At 44.2% G+C, this 18,580-nt stretch overlaps 1 protein-coding gene across 3 annotated transcripts in view; it reads left to right on the top strand.

Moving 5' to 3' along the window:
- ARMC9 (armadillo repeat containing 9) overlaps positions 1-18,580 on the top strand; it is a 233,330-nt gene that overhangs the window by 115,809 nt on the left and 98,941 nt on the right. For all 3 annotated transcript variants that reach the window (XM_073626513.1, XM_073626514.1, XM_073626512.1), the window contains 2 exons: positions 1,090-1,124; positions 9,916-10,027. In XM_073626513.1, the coding sequence (XP_073482614.1) occupies positions 1,090-1,124; positions 9,916-10,027 (147 nt within the window). The remainder of the gene's footprint in view (positions 1-1,089; positions 1,125-9,915; positions 10,028-18,580) is intronic.

Below are 18,580 nucleotides of genomic sequence, written 5' to 3'. Positions count from 1 at the left end.
TTGGACACTTTTTAGACGCAGACTTTTACAGATTGGGAACCTCTGCCCATCTCTCTTCTAAGACACTCTGACTCTCTGATGCCCTTTTTGTACCCAATCATTTTGCTGACTTGTTTATAATTAACCTAATTAGTTGCAAAATGTTCTTCCACCTCTTCCTCTTCCTTGTTTGTACCACTTACTTTTGATACATGTTTCTGCCTTATTGTTTTCTTAAAATGGTAAATTTTCTCAGTTTAAACATTTAGTATGTTTTCTATTGTAAATAAAATATGGGTTTATGAGGCTTTCAAATCACTGCTTTCTGTTTTTATGTAGATTTTACATAACGTCCAACTTTTTTGGAGTTAGGGTTGTAAAATAAAATTTTTAAAATAGGTTTTCAGCCCTTGGCATCACACAAGAAAACACACCATAGATTCAGTGTAGTACTATATTCAAAGGGAATGTTGTTTTAAGTATTGGAAGTATTGTTTAATTGCTTCTCCATATGTTTATTTTAGTGGCCTTTAGCAAGGTGGGTGTATTTTGTCCACATACAGTACATTCATTATTTTACTATAGTGGAACTCCAGACAAGAGGACATTGCTCTGATCAGAATAGGAATTAAGAGGGAGGCTCTCTAACAGGGTTGTAGCCAGCAAAAAGAAAAACTTCCTTTTTTTTTTTTTTTTTTTTTTTTTTTTTTTTACACTTCCACACTCCAAAACTAAAAAGAAAATCAAGATCTTAGTCTAGTTGCACTTTTTTAAGAACCTTCAATGGATCCACCAGTGACAAAATTGACGCACGTTTTGGCTTGGCATGTTCCAATTCTACTAATTTGAAATCCTTATTAACTATTTAGCAACATGCTATTAACCATTGCATGATGAGACCCACGTATTTGGATGACATTGTTTTGCCTGTTCCTGGTAGAATCTTACATTGCTTTCATCAAATACAAGAAAGCTTCTATTGCTTTCTTCAAAAGGAAGTGCTGTATATTTCTCTCTCTCATACATTAATTATGTATTTTTAGTCTGTTGATTTCCATTTTTTTTTCCATGATTCATTCTTTTTTTTTTTTTTCTTTTCCTTTCTTTTAGGCATCTTCTATGCTGAGAGCATCATTAGCACCCATGTACGTTGCTGCTTTAAAGAACACGGTATTTACATTTGCTGAATCGGCTTTGTGATCTAGCAAGAGCAGACTATCACAGGCTTTAGCCAACAGTTGTATTATCGCACAAAGTATACATACACATTCTCACACCAATGTACTGCTACTTTGCTTTGTAATAACAGTGCATTCTATTGGTTCTGGAGATTCATTTCAGCCAAGCAAAGAATGGCAAAAAAAAAAAAATATTATCTTAGTCAACTTTGATAAATTGTTTACTGCCTATTTATGGTTCAGTGTGCATTATATCTGCAAGAATACCTGTATGATGCTGTAAAAGAGGTGTTTCTTAATCATTTATCTAATAACTGTCCTCAAGATTAAAAGCTACAGTAATTTGTAAATGAGCAAAAACATTTTGTTTCTCTATCTTTCACTGAGGAAACAGGATAGAAAAAACCTGGGTTATACCTCCTTTCCCTCAACAGAAATGGACACATGGCAAAACTGAAAGCCAACCTTTTTGAGTCTATAACGCTTTCATAGGTGTGATCAGGCTATTGTATTAAGGTGTGCACCCCAAAGCTCAAACACGTGTGTGTGTGTGTGTGTATGTGTGTATATATATATATATATATATATATATACACACACACACACACACACACACACACACACACACACACACACTCACACACTATCTCTTATAAATGTAAACAAACCTTTTAAAATGTATTAAAGCCTGGACGGTGTCAGTAGGGCAGTGGATGGTGTCCGTAGAGCAGAGGTTGATGTGTCAGTAATTTTTTTAATTTTGTTTTTTACAATATTGTTTTTTTATTATTTTATTACAGTTTTTTTTAGGAGCCTCGTTGGGGTGCTTTGGTGAAATATCAGGGGTCTAAACATAATACATTTTAATGTATGTCTGGGCAAAAAAAAAAAAAATATATATCAGTACATCTCTGTGCAATACAAAAAAGTACATCACAGGGCCAAACAACTAATATTCAACATACGTTGTGCCATCAATAGTTGTTGATGTTTTACTGAAACAATGTAAAATTACAAACCTTCAGAAATGTCTCTTTCATTAACAGTACAATACTTCCAGAAAAAAGATACTCAACTTGGTATCTTGACACAGGTATACTTTAAAGTGGAGCGCCACCCAAAAGGGGAAGTTCCGCTTTAAGCACCCCTCCCCCCCAATATGCTACATTTGGCATGTCATTTTTGGGGAGGGGGAGCAGGTACCTGCTCCCCCTTCCGCTCAAGCCGCCTAGGTGGCTTGAGCGGAAGTTCTCCTCTCCCCCTCTCTCCTTGCAATCTTCTGGGACATGTCACAGGTCCCAGAAGATTGCCCGACCAATGGAGACGCACTGCGCGACTCGCACACCCGGCTGTAAAGCCGCAAGCTGTCACAGCCGGGTACCCACACGCAATGCCAGCGTCGTAGATAGACGAGGGACAGAAGCGAGGGTTCGGGCAGCCGCATCGATGGACCGTGAGACAGGTGAGTGTGTGTTTATTAAAAGTCAGCAGGTACACTTTTTGTAGCTGCTGACTTTTAATAAACACAAAAATTAATGGAACTCCGCTTTAAGTGAGAACATACAGAAATTGATGGGAAGAATTTTTTTCTCTATTAAAATGCTGCTAGTACAGTAAAACACCTGTTAAAGCTGCCGGAAATCCAATGAGCTCATAACTTCCTGTAATGAGCCAACAACACTGCCTCTGCTGCATAGAAATTCCAAGCAATGTTGCCAACCCTGCCTGATTGCTTTTGTGCATAAAGGTAAAAAACCTGTGTGCAGCAGCCCCCCCACTACTTACCTGGGCCCCATCTCGACCCAGTGATGTGCACAAGAGCCTCGTTTCTCCAGAGACTCTCCCTCATTGGCTGAGACAATCACAGCCAGAGAACCAATGAGGAAAAAGAGGGGGTGAGGCCATGGCTCTGGAGGGAGCCTGCTCGATTGCTCCACAGCAAGCTGCTTGCTGTGGGGGCACTTGGCAGGAAGGAGGGGCCAGGACCACCGGGGTGGAGGGGGGGAGACCCGAGAAGCAGGGGATCGGGGCTGCTCTGTGTAAAACCACTGCACAAAGCAGATAAGAATAACATGTTTCTTATTAAAAAAACAAAACAAAAACCTTTTAATATCACTTTAAGTAAAAATAGGTCACTGTGCACTTCCCCTTTAAGGGGTCTCATTAGCTTCTAAGGGTGCTTCCAGTCTTTGCCTCTGGATAGCCTCCTCCTCTCCTTCGTTCTTATGCATGATGTCACCATAAACCACAGCCATGGCCGGACAAGTCTCAAATCGTGTTTTACCTTTTTATGAGTTATGGCCTATTATTAAAACAATAAAATATCACACTCGCAAATATAGCGCACTACAATGTTGGTGCACCACCATAAACCGCTTGAAATTTTACAGGTTCATTGCCACCTAAGGTCTAGGCTTCAGCATCACTCATAAGCCAACCCCCAGGGCGGAGCCTAGTGACCTCATCGTGTTACCCGGACGTAGCTGCTGGGTTGGCTTGTGAGTGATACTGGAGTCCAGATCTTAAGGGAGCAATGCCCATGTAAATTTTGAAGTGGTCTTTGGTGCACTTTTTTTGTGAATGTGATATTTTATTGTTTTAATAACGTGCCATTGTGTATAGCTGAGACGTTTTCTGAATGTAGCAGTGGTTTATGGTGACACCAAGAAGAGGAACTAAGAGAGGAACTCATTATTTTCCTCAAAATTCTACAAATAATACCCCATAATGACAACGTGAAAGAAGTTTGTTTTTGCAAATTTATTAAAAATGAAAACGCAAAAAAATCACATGTACATAAGTATTCACAGCATTTGCTCAATACTTTGTTGAAGCACCTTTGGCACCAATTATAGCCTCAAGTCTTTTTGAGTATGATGCTACGAGGTTGGCACACCTATTTTTGTGCAGTTTCTTCTATTCTTCTTTGCAAGACCTCTCATTTTCAGATCTCTCCAGAGATGTTTAATTGGGTTCAAGTCTGGGCTCTGGCTGGGCCACTCAAGAACATTCACAGAGTTGTCCCGTAGCCACTCCTTTGTTATCTTGGCTGTGTGCTTAGAGTTGCTGTCCTGTTGGAAGATGAACCTTCGCCCTAGTCTGAGGTCCAGAGCACTCTGGAGCAGGTTTTCATCAAGGATGTCTCTGTACATTGCTGCATTCATCTTTCCCTCGATCCTGACTAGTCTCCCAGTTCCTGCCATTGAAAATCATTCCCACAGCATCATGCTGCCACCACCATGCTTCACTGTAGGAATGGTATTGACCAGGTGATGAGCGGTGCCTGGTTTCATCCAGACATTACGCTTGCCATTCAGGCCAAAGAGTTCAATCTTTGTTTCATCAGACCAGAGAGTTTTGTTTCTGATGGTCAGAGAGTCCTTCAGGTGTCTTTTGGCAAACTCCAGACGGGCTGTCGTTTGCCTTTTACTGAGGAGTGTCTTCTATCTGGCCACTCTACCATGCGGGCCTGATTGATGGAGTGCTGCAGAGATGGTTGTTCTTCTGGAAGATTCTCCTCTCTCCACAGAAAAACGCTGGAGCTCTGTCAGAGTGACCATCGTGTTCTTGGTCACCTCCCTGACTAAGGCCCTTCTCACTCAGTTTTGTTGGTTGGCCTGCTCTAACAAGTACCTTGTTACAATTCGTCTCGAGATCTCCACTCTACAGATATCTCCCCCACTTTACACTCTTTGTCCTCCTGTACAATCAATACTCTTGTTTAACCCAGCTACTACAGAGAAAGTCAATAACCTTTTTTCTAACGCCCACTTAACATTCTGCCCGCTGGACCCTGTTTCTTCTCAAATACTACGGTCACCCTCTGACTCTATCCTACACTCTTTAACTCATCTTCAACCTCTACCTCTCTACTGGCATCTTCCCCAACTCGCTGAAACATGCACCTAGTCACTTCCATACCAAAAAAGGCCTCACTGGACCCCACCAATCTTAACAACATAAGACCCATCTCCTTACTCCCTTTTGCCTCCAAACTCCTTGAATGTTTAGTCTACAACCGACTGAGCGACCACCTCCATTGAGAATAACCTTCTTGATCCCCTTTTAGTCTGGATTTTGTCCACAGCACACCACAGAAACTGCTTTCCTAAAACGACTTACTAACAGCTAAAACCAACGGTCATTATTCCATACTCTTATTCTTGGACCTCTTCGCTGCCTTTGATGCGGTTGATCACCCCCTCCTCCTCAAAAAAGTAAATTTGCTCGGTATCCTTGGCTGTGCTCTCCATTGGTTCGAATCATACCTATCTCACCGCACCTTCAGTGTCACTTACAAAGCCACTTCCTCCTTTCCAACACCTCTTACTGTTGGGGTCCCCCAAGGTTCTGTCCTTGGACCTCTACTATTCTCAATCTACACATCCTCCCTGGGTCAGCTGATAGCTTCCCATGGCTTCTGCTACTATTTATATGCAATGACACCCAAATCTATCTCTCTTCCCCTCAGCTCACCCCATCAGTCTCCTCACACATCAGACATATCAGCCTGGATGTCACACCACTTCCTCAAACTGAATCTATCTAAAACCAAGCTCATAATATTTCCTCCACCACGTGCCCCTTCCCCTGACTTCTCTGTCAAGATCAGTGGCACAACTATCAGTCCGTCCTCACATGCCAGGGTGGTAGGGGTAACCCTAGACTCTGAACTGTCCTTTCAGGCCCACATCCAATCCCTGTCCAAATCATGCCACCTTAGCCTCCGCAACATCTCTAGAATATGCCCCTTTTTAACCAATGACACCAAGCTTCTAATTCACTCCCTGGTTATCTCTCGCCTCGACTACTGCAACTCGCTCCTCATTGGATTACCTTTACATACACTATCCCCCCTTCAGTCCATAATGAATGCTGCAAAACTCATCCACCTTACCAACCATTCAGTGTCCTCCACCCCCTCTGCCAATCCCTGCACTGGCTTCCACTCACCCAACGAATAAAATTTATAGTACTAACAATAATTTACAAAGCCATCCACAACTCTACCCCCAGCTATATCACTAACCTAGTCTCAAAATACCAACCAACTTGCTCTCTTCGGTCCTTCCAAGACCTGCTCTCTAGCTCCCTTGTCGCCTCCTCCCATGCTTGCCTCCAGGATTTCTCCTTAATTTTGTTAAGCGCTGCACAAGCTGTTAGCGCTATATACCGGTAAATCCTATATAATAATATAAAGAGAAATAAATATATGTGTGTGTGTATACATACGCACACAAACACACTGCCTTGAAAAAGTATTCATACAACCAAAAACATAAATGTATTTTATTGGACTCGATACGATACTCAGGCAAGCTTATGTCCCCATTCCTGCCGCTGCTCCCCCTCTTCAATAACCCTATGTTCCCACCTGGCTTGGAACAACCCCACATTTTTTCATGGTGGCCTGCCCATGGGTTTACCCTGGGTTGTCACTTTCTTCATACCCGCGCCTTCCCCACGTGGTCCTCGTTTCAAGAGACCCATGAAGCTCCGCTTGCAGAACTTTTCCGTTACATCCAGCTGCGACACTGGATAACTTCCCTCCGGCGCCTTGGCTCCTTTCCATATCAAATGACTGCCTTTGAGCACTCCTGCCAGCATTGTCCAGGTGCTCGCAGCACCATTTCTATGATCTACTCCTTACTAACTACCGGCAGCACTTCCACTACCCTTTCCTATGTGCTTAAATGGGAACGTGACCTGTCCCCTATAGATCTAGCAGACTGGAGTAAGGTCTGGTCCAGCATAGCAAAATGTTCCTTTAACACTGCCACGTTGGAGGCAGCCTATAAGGTCCTCCTGCGCTGGTACTGGGTCCCAGCCCGTATCGCCAAGTCAAACCCATCATGCAATGACAGATGCTTTCGGGTTTGTGGTCAACGAGGAGATGAACTGCACACATGGTGGTCTTGTCCCCGTCTTGTAGGACTCTGGTCAAGGGTCTTTGGCCTACTATCCTCCCTATTTCATGTCCCCTTGCGCAAAGACCCCAAATTTGCATTACTCTGTTGCCCGCTCCCGGGCCTTTTCTCTCACCAGCAGAAACTAGCTACATACTTATTTATCGCTGCCAAACGAACAATAGCGAGGGCTTGGAAAAAACCTTCTATCTCATTTGCAGAGGTAAAGAATATCTTGACGACCCTTATGATCCATGAAAAAATGTCCAGCGTCCTCCACGACTCCCGTGCAAAATTTCTTAAGGTGTGGGCCCCGTGGTGGTCCTACGCACTCTCTAATCTAAATCTGACTAGTCTAGGACTGTAAATTCAATTTGAACTCGTCTCCAGCCTGGGGGACCTCTTTTCTCCCTCTCACTTCCACTTTCTCTCTGTTTCTGGGCCTCTCGCCCTCCGATCTGTTCTACACTTACCACCCCCCTTCTCCCCCACTATTGTGTATGTTTTTTTTTTTTTTTCTCGTGTTTGTTTGTCTTCCTCTTCCCCGTTCTGCGGACAACTCCGCTCCCCCTTGTCTGCCTTAGCCCCTGGGTCTCAAGGCTCGGGCATAGCGTACTGACCCCCGGCCCTGGCTGGCAGGTCGGTGTCAGTTGATAATCTACACCCTCATAATATATGTTTTATTATGTACTTTTACGCGAACCTTTTTCTTATGTTTTATGTCCATATCCCCTGCGTGGGAATTTATCTAGTTTTCCCTTTTTCATATCTCAATAAAAATATTGTACCAGAAATGTATTTTATTGGAATTTTATGTGATAGACCAACACAAAGTGGCGCATAATTGTGAAGTGGAAGGAAAATGATAAATGGTTTTCAACATTTTTTACAAATAAATATGTGAAAAGTGTGGCGTGCATTTGTATTCAGCCCCCTTTTATTCTGATACCCCTAACTAAAATCTACTGGAACCAATTGCCTTGAGAAATCCCCTAATTAGTAAATAGATCCACCTGTGTGTAATTTAATCTCAGTATAACTACAGCAGTTCTGTGAAGTCCTCAGAGGTTTGTTAGAGAACCTTCATGAACAAACAGCATCATGAAGGGCAAGAAACACACCAGGATGAGTTCTATATGCAGCTCAGTGGAGTTGCGATGGGCTCCAATGTTGCCCCGCCATACGCGTGCTCATTTATGAATGAATTTGAACACAGATTTGTTTTCTTTAATGAGTTATTTCAGAAGTATTGCGCTAACTGGTCGCGCTATATAGATGACATCTTTGCTTTGTGGCGGGGCAACATTGAATCCTTGATGCTGTTTGATGAGATGCTGAATGGATTTAGTTCTAATATACAATTTAAGATTAATATTGGTGGTAATTCTGTTCCCTTTCTTGACACCAGAATATATATAGTCCGGGGTCAGATTGACTCCGACCTATATATAAAACCCACGGATAGGAATCAACTTTTACTTTTTGACAGCTATCATCCCCCCCATGTATTTAAATCTATTATCAAGAGTCAGTTACTAAGGGTAAAACGTATTGTAAGCAATGGAGTGACAAGAGAAATGAGATTACAAGAAATGTGTCAAAGATTTAGAGAACGAGGTTACCCAGAGAGGATGATTGCACAGGAATACACTCAAATACAACAAGAGGACACCACTCGCAATTCGCTGAGATTTAAATAGGAGAGACCAAGATTATCATTTATTTTTCAGTATCATAGCTACAGTGAGAAGATATTTAATATCATTAAAATCCTTTGGCCCCCTTCTTAAACGGTCCTACCCACAGATAGATGTTTTACAACAAATTCCGATTAGAGCCTATCGGCGTAATAAGACCTTGAGGGATTCCCTTGTGAGATCAGAATTTAGGGCCAATACAACAAAAACTAAAATGACATTCCTAGGGAGTAGAAGAAAGGGATGTTTTCCCTGTTAAATTAATGTACACACAGCACCCCATATTAACAGGAAAAAACACAGAATTGTTGACATTTTTGCAGATTTATTAAAAAAGAAAAACTGAAATATCACATGGTCCTAAGTATTCAGACCCTTTGCTGTGATACTCATATATTTAACTCAGGTGCTGTCCATTTCTTCTGATCATCCTTGAGATGGTTCTACACTTTCATTTGAGTCCAGCTGTGTTTGATTATACTGATTGGACTTGATTAGGAAAGCCACACACCTTAAAGACCTTAAAGCTCACAGTGCATGTCAGAGCAAATGAGAATCATTAGGTCAAAGGAACTGCCTGAAGAGCTCAGAGACAGAATTGTAGCTAGGCACATATCTGGCCAAGGTTAAAAATCTCTGCTGCACTTAAGGTTCCTAAGAGCACAGTGGTCTCCATAATCCTTAAATGGAAGACGTTTGGGATGACCAGAACCCTTCCTAGAGCTGGCCGTCCGGCCAAACTGAGCTATCAGGGGAGAAGAGCCTTGGTGAGAGAGGTAAAGAAGAACCCAAAAATCACTGTGGCTGAGCTCAAGAGATGCAGTCGGGAGATGGGAGAAAGTTGTAGAAAGTCAACCATCACTCAACCATCGTGGAGGACGCTGGACATGTTTTTCTATATGGGGTGCTGTGTGTACATTAATGAGGAAAAAAAATGAACTTAAATCATTTTAGCAAATGGCTGCAATATAACAAAGAGTGAAAAATTTAAGGGGGTCTGAATACTTTCCGCCCCCACTGTATGTGTGTGTGTGTATGTGTATATATATATATATATATATATATATATATATATATATATATATATATATATATTAAATTAAAAAAGAATAAAGCTAAAATGTAACCGCATGTACAACTTTTACATCTTTGCAGGAAGCCACTGGAGGTGCCCTTGTTACCTTCTTTAGACTATGAGAAGTTGAAGAAAGATTTGGTGTATGGTAATGACCGCCTGAAAGCATTGATACTGCAAGCTTTGCGCTGGGTAAGTATCACATATAACCAGTTATCCCTACATGGTGATTGGTTTGTATTCCCTTTAGGGATTCTTGATGCAGTGCAAGTACAAAATAAATCTGGCTAATCTGCCAGAAATGCCCTCAGCTAAGTCCTGCTTTGGGAAAAACAGGAGAAAAAGAGAATTTCTCTAAAGAGGGTCAACAGAGAACACTAATGTGAATACAAAACCAGCTTTATTAATTACCAAAAATTAAACCAATTAATAGTACAAAACAGTGAAAAATTAGCAATATGGACAGACGGTTACCACAAACCAATTAAAAATTGGACAACGTTGTCACAGGGGATATTAAAAACAGATGGGAACCGCGGCTACACACCCACTCATACGTATCATGCACACTGTGTAATGGGGTATAGTAAGATAAAGGCAGTCCTGCACAGTAGGAATGGCAATTATTGGTGGAGAGTATTCCTAATACAGAGTATCCAGTTGGGCAGGAACAGTCCTATACCATTAATTTTGAGGTGATGTAAATGGGTGGGTGATCTGACTATCCAATAAATTATGTAGTATAGACCATAGATGGAGCGATCTCTCAAGGGATCATTGCACTCAGTGATTGTTTAAACCACAGCTGATAAGTAGATTGCAAGCGCTTTCCAGGTTGCAGCAAGGAAAATTGTAGAATCATCTACATAGGCAGCAAAATAAATGTCCATGGAGACAACATTAAGGAGACATAGAAGAAAACTGACATACATTTTTTTGAAGTGCTGAGTGGAATAGGAGGATCTCACTAACCGCACTGTGTCCGTCGTCAGACTGTAATGGTCCGTGGTGTTAAAGTCTCTCTGTGGACAAATGCTTCTTTATGGCTCACTAGGAGTGTAGGTTGGTAAGGAGCCGTCCTTCACTGTGGAGCCGCTGAAGCGCCGTTGCTGCTGTATGGTGCGTGGCTGCAGGGGAAAGCTGACATCAGCTGTTGGATCAGCTGTTGGATCCATGTGAGGATAAGTCAGATCAAATTACGCGCGGCTCCCAAGGACGTGCTGACGTCACACCGCTGATGCGTTTCACCAGCCAATGGACGCTGGTTTCCTCAGAAGTCCTAAGTCCTGCTTTGGCCTGGCAACACACAGCATCTTTAAGGACTGCGTGCTATCAGCCCTTCCTAGTTTTCTCTTGCCAAACTACGTGGACCAACCTATTCTTCCATCTCCACAACAAACTGTAAAGGTTAACCTTGCTGTAGTCCCAAGAAGAGCTACTTGCTCTTCTTGAGATAACTCAGGAAGGGAGCACTGGACACAGAGCGGCTCTGAATTTCTAAAATCATCAACATTTATTAAACAAATATAACAAACACTTTCAGGCCTCATGCACACAGGACGTTTAAAAAACGCCAGCGCTGCTGCCAGGAAAAAGCATTGTTAAAAACGAGCTGTTAGCTGCATTTTTGAATAGTGTTTCTGGGCGTTTTCCCGCATTTTTTGGCGTTAGCGTTCTTTGACATTTGTTCAGTAAAAATACTCCCTCTAATGTAAAAAAGCCAAACGAGCCTAAACGCTTGTTACAGTGTTTAGCAGTGTTTCTTTTGGTGTTTTTTCGTTTTTACAGCTCAACCGCCTCTGCTCCTGGACGCACAGGCTAACGTTTTTTTTTTTCTACTAAAAAAACGCTATGCCTCCAAACGCCTCTGAAAATTCATGTGTGCATGGACACATCAGACGCCCCTAACAGCAGCTGTAAAAATGTCCTGTGTGCATGAGCCCTCAGGGTTCATGCACACTGGGCTTAAAAAAACCACCACTTCCCTTGACAGAAAAAGCACTCATATACAGCATTTCTTTATCATACATCACGGGAAACAGAGTGAGGCTATTATTCCTTAATGGGTTATACTTCATCTCCAGGTGAATGGACACTGGTAGACCAAAGGTCTTTAGACAGGAAGTGATCCCCTATATAACCCCTCTCATACAGGAAGTACTTCAGTTTTTTACCAGTGTCTACAAGGTGGATGGGCACGTTTGTTTGAGCTCTCTCGAGCTCCAAGCCTTGAAGTCCCAGCATGGTTCTAAAATGAATCGACCGATCTGATTTGAAACAAGCTTATGTGATAAGATAGATGGTACCCAAGCCTCGCAAAGAAGATGCAAGGATCCTGCGAGGTTTTGCCTGTAATGCAACCTCTGGGCGCTGGACCCTGCGTAGTGGAATCCTGGACACCACAGAGCTAAGGCATTCCTGCAGGGTGCTGTACAGGTCCAAGGAAGTGGACCGTAAAACATGAAGAGGGTACCCAGTCCTTGAAGGTCCTTAAGTGACAGGAACCCGTCGTGATGGGTGAAGATTGGGCTCTTAGTTTCTAAGGTTGCCCTGCGCCTGGGCAGGTAAGTGAAATCCCCTCTTATTTACTTATTGTGGGGTGCCCCATATGTGTTACAATCTGTCAATCTAGACTGGACACTTGTGTAGCGGTGACCGCAGGGGGGAGTTTTGGGCTGACTGTTGGAAAGAGTAAGCTTTCTTGTTGTCTTTTGTGGATGGTCCGCGCATGAAAATTAGTTGCGTGCGCACACACAGGACCATAACCGCACGTGCAGGCCCAGAGCGTCCCAGAGCTTATTTAAGCTGAGAGTGGCTGACATGTGGTGCTTCCAGGGGGCAGCTGTCGAACACAGAGCAGGCTCCGAAAACCTTTCGCTTCAGCAGTTCATTCCTCCTTACCCAGGTCACGTGAGTCACCAGGTGTTGGTTGGCAAGCTGAAGAGCTTAGCAGGATTGTTGCATAGGTGCTTGGTGAGACCTATTAAAGGGTCTCCCTTTTGGGGTAAAATACTAATCCCAGGTACTCCCTCTTTGTGGCTTGCAATGTCCTCAAAAAAGAGGAGCGGGGCCAATACTACAGGAAAGGGCACACCTATGACGTCAGTAGCTCTTGAGGAGCAAAGTCGAAACCCTATTGTATCCCCTAAGAGACCAGAGGCTTCCGGGCAATCTGAGCCGCTGCGCCTGTCTGGTATTGTGCCTACAGTCAATGCTGCTGCTTCAGCCTTTTCATCACCAGGGATGAACTGTCCTCAGCCCTAGCCGAGTTAGAGCACAGGATTGCTGGCATGATTGCCTCCATCCCGCAGGGTGGCAAGAAGCGTGACGGATCCCCCTCCCCTGAGCCTCCTAATTTGGAGCAGGAATGGGTTGAGGATGGGGAAGAGCTAAATGCCAAGCATTCTGTGGAGGGCCTGGCAGATGAGTCGTCTTCTGAAGAATTGGGGCCAGAAGATGTCCAGTTGGTATCAGCCTCTCCATTGCAGAGGCTTTTGATCCAGACTCTTACCGAGATGGTTCGTCCTGCCTTTAAGCTACCTCCTGCAAGGGTTTCTGAGCCTCCCTTGTCCTCTTTGGGGTCCCTGAGACCTCCTCAGGCAGCACAGGCTTTCCCCTTGCACCCGCTGTTGGAACAGGTGGTGTATGCTGATTGGGAACATCCTGACAGGATTATTAAATCCTTTTATAACCCACGGAGGAAAAGTTTAAGAAATGGAGCATGGCAGCCATAGATGCGGCAGTCTCTTCCTTAGACAAGACCTTAACTTGTCAAGTGGATAATGCACAGGGCTTGAAAGACCCTGTTGACAAGAAACTGGAGTCCTTATTAAAAGTTTCCTTTTCTTTGGCCAGTTCAGCTATTCAGCCAGCTGTCACAGCCATTGGAGTCTGCCAGTCCTTAAAGGATCAGGTCAGACGGCCTGATAGGCCTAAACAGGAGGACGATCTTGCTGAAAATAGGGCAGATATTCCTCAAGCACTGTGTTTTTGCTGTAGATGCCTGAAAGGATTCTATACAGCAAGTCTCTCGTCTGGCTCTCCTGTCTGTACACATGCGCAGACATGTGTGGCTTAAGAACTGGTCAGCCGAGCTTCCCTGTAAGAAATTATTGGCAGGGTTCCCCTTCCATGGGGAACGTTTGGTGATGATCTGGACAAGTACATCCAAAAGATTTCCGGAGGAAAGAGTTCTTTATCCCCTGTAAAGAGAAGGACCAGGCGTCCCTTGTGTAAAATCTCGGGGACTTCCTTAGGTATTTCAGCAACAAGGCAGCTCTGCCGCCAACAGGGCGATATTGCCAAGGGCAAGCCGCAGGGCCAGGGCCAGAACCTTGGGTCCAGAACTCTTCTAAACCTGGCACCAAGCCCTCCTTTTGAGGGGATGCCCCCACTCTATTGGTGGGGGGAAGGCTGCTCCAATTTGCGGACATTTGGGGAACAGTGGTGCAGGATGAGTGGGTCACCTCAACAGTGTACCACAATTACAAGCTCGAATTATGGAGGTTTCCTCCTCAGGTTTTTATAATCCAAAGTTCCTGCGGATCCTCCAAAAAGAAACTTATTGTTTCAAGCACTAGAGCAGTTAATGCATCAGGGAGTGATCATACATGTTTTGGTGTCCGAAAGAGGCACAGGGTTTTATTCAAACCCGTTCACGGTTCTAAAACCAAATGGGGTCATAAGGCCAGTCTTGGACCTAAGATCCCTGAACCAACATCTGTTAATCCAATCAATCGGGATGGAGTCAGTCCACTCGGTAGTAGCCTCGCTCCAGATGGGAGACTTCTTAGTCTTCATTGATATCAAGGACGCGTATTTACACGTACCTATCTTTCAGCCTCATCAGAGGTTCCTGCGATTTGCAGTAGAGGAAGGTCTTTTCCAGTTTGTGGCACTTCCCTTCAGGGTTGCCACAGCACCTTGGGTGTTTACAAATATCCTAGCACCTGTACTGGGTCTTTTAATGGCTCGGGGGGGGAGCTTGGTTCTCGCATACTTGGACACCCCCCTGCTCAGAGATCACTCACTACAGGCCCTGGAACACAGTGCAGTCTGCACAGTGCGGTACTTAGAAAACCTGGGCTGGGTCCTAAATATCAAAAAGTCAGCCTTGAGACCAGCTCAGAGTCTCAAGTAGCTAGGTCTGATCCTGGATACAGTCCAGCAAAGGTATTTCTGCCACTCGTAAGGATCTGTGCCCTGAAGGATCAGATGCGTCGGGTAAGGGGCACCAGGCAACCCTCCATTCGGCTCTGTATGAGTCTTCTGGGAAGGATGGTGTCCTCCGAGGCAGTTCCCTACGCTCAATTCCATTCCAGGCCTATAAATCAAGACTCAAAAATTATATTAAAAAAAACTGCGCTAGAGGTTAAAGTCCATAATGAATGACATCAAGGAAAAAATTAATCAAGGGGAAAAAAAAAAATGTCCCATAAGAGCATGAAACACCACCACCGTGCGCCTATAGATAATTGTGTTAATCCACCGTAGCTGTAGATTCAGCTTACCAGACGGCAAGCTTAAAGCGGGGTTCCACCCAAATTTTGAACAATATCTGTATGTATTCTCTTCCTTGCCTAGATGCTGACATGCCGTTTAAAAAAATTTAAATCGCCGTAATTACCTTTTATTTTTCTATTCTTCTTTGTACTTCCTGGTTCTCCTCCCGTGGGAGTAGGCGTGTTTCTAGCCTCTCCCAGACTCCTGGGAGCTAGTCTCAGGCTTCCCAGGATGCCACTGAGCATGTGCGGGAATGAGCGGTGAATGCTGGGAGCACAGCATTCACCACATCCAGGAAATAAATGCTTGTGGGCTTCAAATGCCCACAATGAAGATGGAAACCGCCTGCAGTGAATAATATAAGTTATTCTTTCCGACTAAATCTGACACAGGCGGACATATTACACACAATATGTGAGTATGTAATGCTGAGAAGAAAAGTTTGTGAATGAACTAAAAAAAAAAAAAACGATAGATAGGTGGACCCCCGCTTTAAAAAGGCAAGTGGCTATAGCCCAGCCAAGGCCTTTAAGCTTGCTGACGCTCCCGGTGTTCAGATAGCAGGGGGTAAATTCTCCGGGTTCATTCGCGGTGTCCACGTATCCACATATTCCAATGAAAACCCAGGTAGCTCAGAGGAAAAAAAGAACTTTGCATTTGTCAGTGTCTTCTCTTTAGGTCACACAGTTTCAAAGGTTGACTCTTTCCAACATTTCTAGAAGTTAGCTCATTATTGTTACAAAAAGTACCTCCGCAGGAAGAACCTCAGCTGGAAAATGATCTTGGAGATACCGAGACTGGAGCAGAAGTGTGTGCGCGCCCCCGCCCTATGTACAGGGTTCACAGAGCGCGCAGCCAGCAGCTCAGAAGGCGTGCCCCCATCCTCCGCCTCACTTGGTAGTATCACTGCTTCCTACTCCGGTATTCCCCCTCCTACTCCGGTATTCCTCCTCCTCACACTGCTATCCCGTCCGGATAGCAGGTTCTTCCTGCGGAGGTACTTTTTGTAGCCATAATGAGCTAACTTCTAGAAATGTTGGAAAGGGTCAACCTTTGAAACTGTGTGACCTAAAGAGAAGACACTGACAAATGCAAAGTTCTTTTTTTTCCTCTGAGCTACCTGGGTTTTCATTGGAATATGTGGATACGTGGACACCGCGAGTGAACCCAGAGATTTACCCCCTGCTATCTGAACACCGGGAGCGTCAGCAAGCTTAAAGGCCTTGGCTGGGCTATAGCCACTTGCCTTTTTAAGCTTGCCGTCTGGTAAGCTGAATCTACAGCTACTGTGGCTTAACACAATTATCTATAGGCGCACAGTGGTGGTGTTTTTTAATGCTTTTATTGGACATTTTTTTTTTTTTTCTTAAATTATTTATTTTTTCCTTGATGTCATTCATTATGGACTTTAATCTCTAGCGCAGTTTTTTTTTAATATAATTTTTGAATTTTGGTGTGATCGCACTGTATGCTGCTGCTTATTGTTACGATTTTGTTAGCGCGGTATTCCTACCATTCTATAAATCAAGACATCTTGTTGGCTTGAAACAGGAGAGCACAAGCCCTGGATTACTCCATGTCCTCATCTCCCTGAGCATGCTTAAGCCTAAGATGGTGGTTGCAGGATCGGAACCTGCAAAAGGGAAGATCCTTCCTCCCAGTGTCTTGGAGAGTACTGACCACAGACACCAATCTCTCTGGGGAACGAACCTAAAGGGGCTCACAGCTCAGGGGAGATGGTCAAGGGCAGAGCCTGCCCATCAACATCCTGGAGTTACGGGCGGTACATCTGGCCCTATGGTCCTGGACTGTGGAGCTTCAGGACTTCCCAATCAGGGTTCAGTCCGACAATGCCACTGCAGTGATCTATATCAACCACCAGGGTGGTACCAGGAGCCGTTCAACTCAGGAGGAGGTGAACCACATATTAACCGGGGCAGAGGGACATGTGCCGGTTCTATTGGCGGTCCATATCCCGGGAGTAATGAACTTTCAGCCACCAGAAAATCTGCCCGGGGGCATGGTTCCTACACCCGAACGTGTTTCGGGAAATCTGCCAGCGTTGGGGATGGCCAGAGGTCGATCTATTGGCATCCAGGTTCAACAACAAGCTACAGCAGTTTGTGTCCTGAACAAGGGATCCCCTGGCAATCAAAGCAGATGTTCTAGTAGTTACATGAAACCAGTTCTCCCTGGTTTATGCTTTCCCTCCGATCCACCTCCTTCCACATTTGTTGAACAGGATTCAAAGAGGGGGTTCCAGTCATCCTGGGGGCACCAGCCTGGCCCAGAATGCCCTGGTTCCCAGAGATCGTGAGATTGGCAATAAACGGGCCATGAACTCTTCTGTACTACCCTGATCTACTGTCTCAAGGTCCTATAATGTACCCCAATTTACAGTCTATTGAAGCCAGGGTGTTAAAGGATCGTGGCATCCTGGGACCGGTGGTGTCTACCCTAGTGAATGCCAGTAAAGCGGTCACTAGGAAGATCTGTTATAGGGTCTGGAAGACTTATATTGCTTGGTGTGAAGCCAGAAAATGGCATCTTTGGAAATACAGTCAGGTCCATAAATATGGGGACATCGACACAATTCTAATCTTTTTGGCTCTATAAACCACCACAATGGATTTGAAATGAAACAAACAAGATGTGCTTTAACTTGATCCAATGAGTTCTGAAGCATTTTACTGAATATGAGCAGATAATATTGCCTGAAACACTTCAGAATTCATCCTGCTGCTTTTGTCAGCAGTCACATCATCAATAAATACAAGAGAACCAGTTTCATTGGCAGCCATACATGCCCACGCCATGACACTACCATCACCATGCTTCACTGATGAGGTGGTATGCTTTGGATCATGAGCAGTTCCTTTCCTTCTCCATACTCTTCTCTTCCCATCACTCTGTTACAAGTTGATCTTGGTCTCATCTGTCCATAGGATGTTGTTCCAGGCATTTTTAGATGTTGTTTGGCAAACTCTATTCTGGCCTTCCTGTTTTTGAGGCTCGCCAATGGTTTACATCTTGTGGTGAACCCTCTGTATTCACTCTGGTGAAGTCTTCTCGTGATTGTTGACTTTGGCACACATACACCTACCTCCTGGAGAGTGTTCTTGATCTGGCCAACTGTTGTGAAGGGTGTTTTCTTCACCAGGAAAAGAATTCTTCAGTCATCCACCACAGTTGTTTTCCGTGGTCTTCCTGGTCTTTTGGTGTTGGTGAGCTCACCGGTGCGTT

This window comes from Aquarana catesbeiana, linkage group LG04 (assembly GCF_042186555.1).
Source record: "Aquarana catesbeiana isolate 2022-GZ linkage group LG04, ASM4218655v1, whole genome shotgun sequence".
Classification (NCBI taxonomy): domain Eukaryota; kingdom Metazoa; phylum Chordata; class Amphibia; order Anura; family Ranidae; genus Aquarana; species Aquarana catesbeiana.
This window is presented reverse-complemented; position numbering and strand designations above follow the sequence as displayed.